Here is an 11,472-nt window from a genome sequence, read left to right on the forward strand (position 1 = left end):
CTGTGGCTTCTTCCTATTGACTTAAGCTGGGTTTTGGCTTCTGTCAGCCTCCAGCAAGGTCACAAATAGTACTTAATAAACAAAGGTAGAACATTTCTAATGGATGTCTTCAGTATCTCAAATACTCATAGACAACTTTATATTCCAAGGTTTTTGTCTTTTACAAAGTGGTAAACCTTTATTTTGTTGCTGATGGACACAAATAACAAAAAAAGAGACAATAGAACAAGAAAAAAGGAAGGATTAAATAAAATATCATTACCTGGTCCAAGTCTCATAATCTTGGGAAGCAGGCCTTTGTACAAAGCTAAAATCCTGTAATAGGAAGGGAAAGAGAAACATTCTTATTCTGAAAATAAATGGAGTTGTACCTTAGCTTTATTGAGACGGGGGGTCCAGCATTTAAAAAAATAAATTATTTGGAATTATACACATCTCAAAGCAGACAGTATCTTAGTATTCTCTGCAGCAAACTGGATGTGGGGAAAGAGTTAATCAATTCTTTATTACCCAACTCTGCTGGTCCTGCCCAATCAGAAACATGACTTTCATCAGCGAGATGTTTTTTGCTTTCAAGACAGGTCTTACTTTCAAGACAGCTGTGTATATGGACAGAATGACTTTTGTAATTGAATTTAAAAGACCACAAACTCAGTCTTTACATTAGGAAATATGATGCAGTTTGTATCAAAATAATAAAATATTACTTGTTTACTTGAGGAAAAGAGGGGCGACGAAACAGAAAGTAAGATTTTAAAAAATCAGAAAAATGCACATACTTTAAATTTTTAAAATTATCTTTACAGAACTCTATAATTCTCCCAGGAGAATATAATTAGGTGGCATTTTGATGGGATTTAGAGTCAGAAGACAATTATTCTCCTGCCTTTATGTTAATAGGACATATAACATACAATACTATATTATGCAAACTGTCAAGTAAAAAGTTCATCTTGGCATTCTACGGCAAACACGCAGCATATTGTCACTTGATGGTGTAAGCACATGTTTACAACATCTTATTATTTTGTTGTCTTGGAAAGTTTGTCATACCTATATGCAGAGTTTCTTAGACACAAGCTCCACTTAGGAGGGCTTACTGGTTCTCATCTAAATGGAAGGACAATTCAGTTTTAACAATACGTAAGCCTTATACATTTATTAAAATAAGAATGTGTTATGTTACCCTTCTTCCTGATAGACTGTTGCCATTGTTTTAAAACAGGTTCTGTACTTGATCTCTCCAGGAACTGGTTGAGGCCCTTGGATCCTACTTTTGGCAACATCAAAAGGGATGTTAATGACTGAGGCTATTGTCCCCGAGAGAAGACCAATCCCAAATTTTCTCAAAAACTCCAAGGTTGGATCCTAAAAGAAAAGAAGAATAATATAACAGAAAGGGGAGCGGAAGCCCCTAAGTCGGTTAAACACTATAAAGCAATATGTATTTAAGCAGAGCATTGCACTCCCGGCACCCTCCTGTTATTCCAGCGGAACACATTAGGATTTCCTAGGCTGGAACTTGTTTTCTTGACAATCCCATTGGCTATGTTTTTACACATGGTCTAAATTGCTGAAGTACACATTTCCTCACACAGGATTTATAAACACAGTTCATAAAGAAAGACTGGTATGGCATATGGGGATGATTTGTATAATTGGGCTTCACAATGTACTTAGTATTACTGTATCAAAACAGGAGAAATCCAAGCACACTATTAGCTAATTGGCCAGAATATTTTACAAATGACAGCAACTTCCACCATAAAGCCTACTAAAATGCTCATTTGTGTGTGGACCCCCAAATGTTAAATTAAATCAAGGCTACTCTCGGTCTGCTGCTATTCCCTGCCAGGTTTTTTGCATTTATTTTCACGTGTAGCTGATCCACTGTACTGAGAAGTGCTAGCTTCCTGTTATTAACAAACCAACTTGGGGCAGCTGCAAAACAGCCTGTGATATTCTGTGCATTATAAACAGTAGTAAGTCACTGGACTAATTGGCTGAAGAATTTACAATCCATTGTTTCGGAATCTTGTTCTTCCTCCACGGCAAAGGAAGAAACTGAGAAAGAGAGAGCGAGAGTGAGTAAAAGAGAAATATTTCTTCTTTCTGTTAGAATTGAGGCCCTTCACGTCCGTCTGATTTGATTTTCCACCCCCCACCCCGCACTGCTTTCTGACATCAAAGTACTTAATTAGGTCTTATGTGGGAGTCACTTTCCTTTGGCCTATTTTTGTGCCCTCTGAGCTCACATTATGATTTGTTATAATGAATTTGCTGGGAAGTTCTCATTATGTTGCCAACCTCAGTTCTATGTTTTCAGTCCTCTGTTCTCTGAAGAGAGGTCATATCACATACTATAAGCTGCTGACTCTGACCCCCCACCCTATCTTTTCCCTGCCCTCTTTTTTGATTGATATTTTAGAGGGATCATCACAGAGGAATAATATAGCGCTGTGCCACAACACTATTTTATCCAGAGGGGAAGCATACCATGCTTAAGTTAAACAAGAAAATTCAGTTCTGAGCATTACATGCTTCCAGCCTCTATGAAAGAAGAAAACTTCTGAGGGCTCTGAAATTTTCAGCTGAACCAAGAGCCAGTTACCATCACAGAAACTCCTATGTGGCTAAATATAAAAAGCAAGGGTTTGGTAATAATTCCTGGATCTGGGCCATACAGGTGCCAGGGAGGTTTAAAGGGATTTGAAAACCAACAGGGTGTTTCAACAGGAAAAACAATGCAGTGATTGCAGTATGAGTGAGGTGTGTTTAAATAATTCCCTCTCCCCCCATTTTCCTCTTTTACAAGGAGAGAAAATGCCTTTATGTTACTCCTCTCCATTATGGCACAGAAGCAGAACTGGAGCTCAGGAGGACAGTGAATTCTAGACCAGCTCTGGTTGTCTGACCTCGGATGAGTCACTGAATCACCTAGAGCCCAGTGTATACAAGGGAAGTTTTAACACCTACCTTACCTCTAAATTGTATCATTTTCTGATAAATAAAACAATAATATAAATGTTTATAATATAATATAAAAATGTTGTAAGTGTTGCACAAACCTGGCAGAAAATGAATAGTATTTTTATGTAGCCTGTTTTCTAAAGATGCAAAACATTCTATGAAAAGATGCTTTCTTGAAATCCCCGTGACATTGCAAAGCTCTCTTTCTTTTTCAATTAAGGACAAGAATGGAAATGATGATTTGTATACACATTGTCCTTCTGGGAAGTTTGGGAGACTGGCTGATGTGTTTGCTGAGGACCAAAGCTGGGGATGGAATGTGAACAAAGAGACTCAATGATGGTCATTGTGCTTGAGACATGGCAATGGAAACCAAAAGCTTAAGTCTCCAGGTCATCATATCACAGTGTTCACTAGCAGGAATAAGTGTCCACCTTTGTATTTATTTATATATTTAAGGTGGAGTCTCACTCTGTTGCCCAGGCTGGAGTGCAGTGGCAGGATCTTGGCTCACAGCAACCTCCACCTCCTGGGTTCAGGTGATTTTCCTGCCTCAGCCTCCTGAGTAGCTGGGATTACAGGTAGGTGCCATCATGCCCAACTAATTTTTTGTATTTTCAGTAGAGATGGGGTTTCACCATGTTGGCCAGGCTGGTCTCGAACTCCTGACCTCAGGTGATCTGCCTGCCTTGGCCTCACAAAGTGTTGGGATTACAGGTGTGAGCCACCATGTCCGGCCCACCTTTGTTTTTATACATTTCCCAGTACAACAGTAAGATCCCACAGTGGTTCCCCAATCCAGCTGTGCTTCAGAATCATCTGGCAATTTTACAAAATACAGATGCCTGGGTCCCGCTGCAGACCCATCTCGGGGGTCCCAGATCAGAACCTCATAGGAAGGTGCCTACAAATTGTTTAAAAAGCTCTCCAGGGCTCCTGAGGCTGCCAGATAAGGACCTGAGTCTAGGAATCAATGATTTTGATGTTCCACATTGGCAAAGCAGATGGTCAGTTGATACCCCTGTGGGCATTCTAGGGAGGAAAAGAATTTGCTTGGGATGGCCATGAGGCTATCCCTGACCACTGGCTTCTGGGCCCATAGTCAGTCTCTTCCTTGATGCTGCTTGAATCCAGCATCCCCAGCTGGGCCTGCGTGTGCGAGGACAACCCTCTCAGCTCACCTCTGCTTTCTTTGCCATGTGCCATCAGCCATCCTCGAATGAATGCAGCATCTCAGAGGCCTCTCCTGTTCATCCTCTCCTGGCCACTGCCACCTCTCCGGCTTTAGATCAAGTTCCCATTACCTTCACCAAGTCTTGCTTCCTTCCTGCCTTCTAGGATCTATTCTTCACAGTGATATCTGGGTTCTCTTTTTAGAGAAACAGATCTGCTTCTGTTATCTTCCTACTCAAAGACCCTCAATACTTCCTGGATGTGCAGAGAATAAAGATAAACTGGCTCACTTGGCCATTGGTTTCTTTCCCATACCCTCAATATGCTTCCAACCTAGGTTTCCAGCTTCCACTTCTACACCCTACCCTGAATCTATACTATGGTCACACTGGTTAATTCATAATTACTCAAACATACCAAGTACTTTCCCAACTCCACGCTTTTCTTCAAATGATTCCTGCAGCCTAGAATGTCTTTCTCCATCATATTCACCTGTAGCAATCTCACGGCCCTTTAAGGTCCTGCTTAAATCCCATTCACCCAAGGAAGTTTTACAGATCCCCTGTCAAAATTGATTTATCTTCTCCCCTACTCCCAAGATGCTGTCTGAACAACAGTCCTCACCTTTGCTATGGCCCACTTAGTGTTCAGTATATTTTTGCATGTATCTCTCTTTCCTGCAGGGCTGTGAGTCTGCATAGCATAGGAGCATGTGTTACTCCTCTTTGTGTCATCTGTTTTGCAGAGTACACAGTAGGTACTAAATAAATGTTTGCTGACTGGTCTATCAATGTTTATACTTATTTATTTTTTGTAGAAACTATGAGAATCAGGCTTAATCCTTAATCATTTTTTTTTCTCAAGACTTAATGTCTTCCAGACTGGAAGTGAATCCTTATGACAACATTGTATTTCTGTCTGTCTCTCAGAAGGTGTTAACATGGGGGCATGACAAGGTATCGGGCATTTGGAAAGTGGAGTATTTCAGAGTGGATAAATTGAGACTTTCAGGTCACAGAGCTAACCTGGGGTTGCCCGGTTCTATTGCTCAGCGACTCACACAGAACAACATGATATGGCAGGCTGTGGCCAGATTTTAGGAAAACAAACAAACAAACAAAAGCAATTGACAATTGACATAGTACTCTCTGGGCTCTTTGGTCTTAGATTTCCTGACCTTTTCGCTAGTAGAAAGAGGCATCCAGTTGCCTCAAAAAGAATGAGGATTCTTGTAGCAGGACTACAAAGAGAGAAAAAAAGGTAATGGTTTAGTGTTTTTGGTTTCAAATTAGAATCTTGATCATAAAAATGGAAGCCCTGGAGAAGAGGCATAGTCTTGAAAAAGATTGGGAGCAGGGGACAAAGTATGTGGAGTCCACATGTAGAGAAGGCACCAGGATCCCTATTAGTGGCTGTGGCCAGAGAGCCACCATGCAGGAGCCATCCAACACATTGGACCCTTCCTTGGCATTCTGGTAGCGTGTGGCCAGGGAAAAGCACCTCCCTCGGAAGCTGCCCTCAAGGCACCTGGAGGAGAGGGTCTTCACAGCTGCTGCCAAATCAGGTTCAGGAATGATGCAGAGCACTCCCGAGTGCTAATGCTGCTGAGCTCATCCAAACTGCCCTGGTGGACAACCTCCTTGTCAGCAGCACAGGGCCCTAATAAGCCTGGGGACAGGATGATGGTGTGGAGGAGAAAGTTCCAACCCTAGTCCTTGGGTGGGGCTGGGTCATTATTTGGTACTTATTTAGAAACTTTCCTTTGAAGCTATCTAAGACATAGACATCTCTGTGAGTTGGTCAATGATTTCACTGTCATTGTGATGGTTAAAACCCCTAGGCAAATTGAATTTGTATAGCATTTTGGAGTTACCTAGCAGGCAAGTTGCCTCATCAGGGAGAAAAACCCTCAGGCAATGATTCTTTACTGGTTAACCATGAAATAAGGGGTCCTCAACTTGGAACTTGAGGCAGAGGAGAAAACAAGCAATACAGGAACCCATTTCATTGAACTTAGTGAGCTTTTGTGGGGAGTAGTGGGATGGGGGAGGTGGAGGGGACCGGTGGCCATGCTGAAACAAAGATGCTCGGAGCTGAAGAAAGCAAGTTGAGTGTGGCTGTCGCCTCTACCCAGACCCCTGTTACCCCTGGGGATGCCTCTGCAAGCCCCTGGGTGGTACCCAGGCAGCATCCAGGACAGCTGCCTGCTGCCTTCCATCCTACCGCCCCACCTCCAGCAACCCAGGACCCTACATTTCCAGCCTTTCTCTTGGCCTCCTCTCTTCCCACAAGCAACTCACTCCAAGTTAAAACATGTCTTCCCCAGCTCACAGAAGAGGTAACAATTTTAATAAAAATAAACATTGATTGAAATACATATTTTGTGCCAGATACTGCTAAGTGCAAATGTCTAAGCATTACATCTGTTAATCTTCACAACCTTTGAGTTACGAACTATTATTATTATTCTTATTTTACAAATGAGTTAACTGAAAGGTTAAGTATAAGAAGGGATTTTTTGTTACATCCAAGTGAACCCAAGATTTTGCCTCCAGGCATAGATTTTCTTCTTATACTCCTAAGAGTTAGTGGTTGGGTTGGTTGGGGAGGAGTCTAAGAACCTTCTGAAATTCTAAGCAATGCTTCTGTATTAGTCCGTTTTCACGCTCTTGATAAAGATATACCCGAGATTGGGCAATTTACAAAAGAAAGAGGTTTAACTGGACTTACAATTCCACATGGCTGGTGAGGCCTCACAATCATGGTGGAAGGCAAGGAAGAGCAAGTCACATCTTACGTGGATGGCAGCAGGCAAAAAAAAAGAGCTTGTGCAGGGAACTCCTGTTTTTAAAACCATCAGCCTTCATGAAACCCATTCACTATCACGAGAACAGCATGGGAAAACCCGCCCCCATGATTCAATCATCTCCCACTGGGTCCCTCCCACAACATGTGGGAATTATGGGAACTATAAGATGAGATTTGGGTGGGGACACAAGGCCAAATCATATCAGCTTCTGTGTCTCTGTAGATGAGCTTTTCTGGGGAGTGTGTCTGTTGATTTTACTAGGCTTGTAAAAGCTTGAAAACAACTTCATGAGACCATTTTCCCTACCAATATGTTTATGAAGTAAGGAAAAGGCAGTGCAGGGTTGAAAACAAAGAAGCTAAAAACAGGAAGCCCTAATTTTCACAGGGGTTCTCAGGCAATCCACCTAAATAAAATGATTTCCACACACAATCCTGCTCTGGAGTCTAGTTACTCACACCTCAACCATATCCATGAACTCTGTGATGCTCAAAGTGTGTTCCCCACACCACCACCATCAGCACCATGTGGGAACTCATTAGAAATCAAAATTGAGGTTCCACCCCATACCAGTGAATCTGGGAATGGAGCCCAGCTACAGCAATGTATTTGAAAAAGTCCTCCAAGTTATTCTGATGGATGGTAAAGTCTGAGAACTACTGCTTAATTAAGTTGATCATTCACCCTCTTTGGATCCTTGGGCTGGATAATTGATGCTCTAAGATTCATCTTAATCACTGACCCTAAGGGGCTCTGGATGTGTTGGGAAGCATTTTGAAGCTTTCTTTGGTGGAAGCAGGAGTTGTTTCTTCAAGGCCGCACAACTGAAGGCAATGATGTTAAATCTGTTCAATCTCTCCTATCCTTAGCTCAGTCCAAAGCCAGAATGGCTATCAGTGGGGTCGCCTGATCTGAGTGATACCTATCTCATAGTTTGAATGGGTCATTTTGTACTGGCTAGCAGCGAGTACAGCATTTCTGCCGATAACCATAATAATAAATAACAAGGAAATTAATAGCAAAAGTAAATAGCAACAAAAAATGCTATACATGTTATAATATTTGTATTTTTTCATACTATTATGAGTAATAATGCTATTATTAATAATATTTATTGCCAGGCACAATGTCATATGCAAAAAGTATATACAAAATGTATATATGATATAACAAACCCTATGAGTTAGGCATATAACACCATTTTACAGGTAAGGACATAAGACTTAAAAAGTTAAGTCTTAGATCACAAAAGTTAAGTCTTGTCCAAGATCACACTGCCTGTAAGAGGTGGAGCCTGGATTTGAGCCCAGCTCCTTCTGACTCCCAAGCCTATGTTTCTTAACCATTATGTCATATTGCTTCTTGTAACTGATTGATTCATTGTGAATCCAGCCAACAAAGATTTATTGGGTGTCTGTATATGTCCAGTCTTACACTGGGTGCTAGAGTTGGGTATGAAGGTAAATGGTCCAGAGAGGGGACTGGAAGTGGGCGTCTAAGCAACTATCCCAGTTCAATGTGATTAGTACTGAAGGGGGAATGTGAAAAAAATGGAGGGCAAACATACAGTATGGAGAGCAAATTTCTCCTGGGATTTCACTATCTGAGTCCTGTAAGATGGTATCTAGCTTCTGCCTCTTAAAGCTTGGCCAGTTGTTGGCTGTTAAGGAAGTCAACAGAAGACATATTATTATAGTGAGTCACCACATTAGCTGTATGGCTAGCTCTCTGAATTGAGAATCACATGACCTGGAGTATCATTTTGCCTTTTTCCATTAATTTATTTTAAAAACTGGAGGAAGAAGATGAGAATAAGACACTCACTATGAGTCAGGTACCAGGTTAAGCCCTTTGTATATTTAAGCCCAACAAAATCCCCGAGCAGATGAGGTACCTGAGCCATACAGAAATTTGCTACCTTACAAAGGGATATAATCTTGAATTAGTCAAAAGAGAGCTAAAGTCCTATTATTTAGAAGTGAAGAAGCCAAAGTATTGGGGACTCTGAGATTGCCACATGTCAATCAGTTTTAGAGACATGTACACTTGCCTCTCAGGGCTGCACCCTAATTCAACATGCAAGGAGATCACCTCTTAGGCCAAGAGAAGACTTAAGTGACAGAAAATAAAAATCCCAGAATCACAAGACTAGGAGTGAATTCAGAATGCCACCTAGCCTAAGTCAAGTATTTTGAATGGCTCACACATAAATTATGTAAATGAATATTAATATTAAAAAATCTATTATGTTATTAAAAATTTCCAACTTAATTCCATAATTAGTTCCAACTGTCACCAATTAGGGAACATTTCTTGTACTTAATTGATGTTCCTCACCAATAAGCCTAAACCATTTTACTCCAACACTTTGCTCAATTGCAAGGGCAAGCAACTGTTAACTACTCTTGATGTAATTCACTGGAATTTAAAAACTGTTATTAACTTTGGGAGGCCAAGGTGGGAGGATAGCTTGAGGCCAGGAGTTTGAGACCAGCCTTGGCAACATAGTGAGACTGTCTTTAGAAAATTAAAATAAAATAAAATCTCTCTGTTACTGCAATAGCGTTTTATTTCCAGTACACTTTTTAAAAAGTTCCTTTTGAATATTTATTTATAAGTAGTATGTATTATTTCCTCATCTATGGATCTTTTCCTCTAATTATTTTCTGATTTTTCTTACAAATCATGTGATATAACTAAACTGGAGCTGAGTAGTCTGAAATATTAATGAATATTGCATGCATTGACCTTATTCTGTGATAACAACATGGAAAACAATACTTGCAGGTTTTAAAAATGGTTTAATTCCCTTGCAAACATTTTAAGGCTGAAATTAATATTTCCATTGACAAATGAGAAAACTGAGACAGAGAGAAGGTATAAGTTTGCCAAAGACACATGGCTAACTAGTAAATACTATAATTGAGAATTAACACCAGGTTTTCTTGCTAGAATTCTCTGGCTATTTCCATCACACTGTGTGATCTTTTTGTGAGTGCACAGCTGACGAGATGTGTTTACCAGCCCCTCTTCAGGGAGATCAATGAGTTTCTCTGACAGAACATATTATTTATAGACTCTTTGTGACTTAACAAGAAACATTAAGAAGTGATCCCAAAATGCTGGCGGCTGTGATGTCCCACAACCTCTAAAAATTCAACATCAGAAACGTGATCATATGACTCAAAACAGTTAACACCCTACATATTTGTAGCTAATTTAACCATATAGTTCAAACTATACAGCCAAGACCTAAAGACAGCATAAGTAATTTAAGGCAATGGCACTTGAGGGGATAAAATATGTCCATTGAAAGAGGCATATGCTTCCCCTTTTACCTTTCCCGGCATGGGCTCTGACACCTGGCTTCGTTGGCTGGCCAGCTGGCTGCTAGCTTGATAAACAGAAACATCGCCCATCTCAGAGGTCTTTGTGATTAGGGTCTGGGGTCGTTAAGAAGGTGTTTCACCCAGGGATGTGCCAGAAGAAGGAGGTTAAGATGAGAAAGCAGGATTTGTCAGCCAGTGAGGAGTGGGGGTGATGAGGGACACAGGGCAGGAAGCCTGCTTCTCTGCAAAAGGCAAGATTGAGCAGAGGACGGCAATGGGTCTTTTCTTTTAAGGAAACTCAGCATTAAAATGTAATCTTAGAATCTTCCCATCTCATGTCAGCCCAAATTACATTTCCTTTGATCTCTGCAATTAAGTCACCCTTTAATTCCTCCTGGTACTTCACCAAATAGGGTGGTCCCCCGAGGAGTTACATGATTTTGGGGGTATCACAAAAGTATTGCTTTAGAGAACTCAATTCTGTGACTCATTCCCATGCCCTCACTATCACAGTGATGTGATAGTAGCACATCACTATCACAATAGGTGAAGTGGAGGTTGCCACACAGTCCTTCATTTCCTTAAGGTTGCAAGCCAGAGGCGGTACCAACAAGAAGCTTATGATGGATCCCTGTATGAAGGAACTGCAGAAGATTTACTGTAGTAATACATTTTTTTTTTTTTATTATACTTCAAGTTCTAGGGTACATGTGCACAACGGGCAGGTTTGTTACATATGTACACATGTGCCAAGTTGGTGTGCTGCGCCCATTAACTCATCATTTACATTAGGTATATCTCCTAATGCTATCCCTCCCCGCTCCCTGCTCCCCACAATAGGCCCCGGTGTGTGATGTTCCCCTTCCTGTGTCCAAGTGATCTCATTATTCAATTCCCACCTATGAGTGAGAACATGCAGTGTTTGATTTTCTGTTATTGCGATAGTTTGCTGAGAATGATGGTTTCCAGCTGCATCCATGTTCCTACAAAGGACACAAACTCATCCTTTTTTATGACTGCATAGTATACCATGGTGTATATGTGCCACATTTTCTTAATCCAGTCTGTCACTGATGGACATTTGGGTTGATTCCAAGTCTTTGCTATTGTGAATAGTGCTGCAATAAACATACGTGTGCATGTGTCTTTATAGCAGCATGATTTATAATCCTTTGGGTATATACCCAGTAG

At 40.9% G+C, this 11,472-nt stretch overlaps 1 protein-coding gene across 2 annotated transcripts in view; it reads right to left on the reverse strand.

The window, feature by feature from the left end:
• SLC25A21 (solute carrier family 25 member 21) overlaps positions 1-11,472 on the reverse strand; it is a 523,908-nt gene that overhangs the window by 4,530 nt on the left and 507,906 nt on the right. For both annotated transcript variants that reach the window (XM_017858964.1, XM_017858970.1), the window contains 2 exons: positions 1,187-1,368; positions 263-315 (listed from right to left, as the gene is read on the reverse strand). In XM_017858964.1, the coding sequence (XP_017714453.1) occupies positions 263-315; positions 1,187-1,368 (235 nt within the window). The remainder of the gene's footprint in view (positions 1-262; positions 316-1,186; positions 1,369-11,472) is intronic.

This window comes from Rhinopithecus bieti, unplaced genomic scaffold, assembly GCF_001698545.2.
Source record: "Rhinopithecus bieti isolate Rb0 unplaced genomic scaffold, ASM169854v2 scaffold_2435, whole genome shotgun sequence".
Classification (NCBI taxonomy): domain Eukaryota; kingdom Metazoa; phylum Chordata; class Mammalia; order Primates; family Cercopithecidae; genus Rhinopithecus; species Rhinopithecus bieti.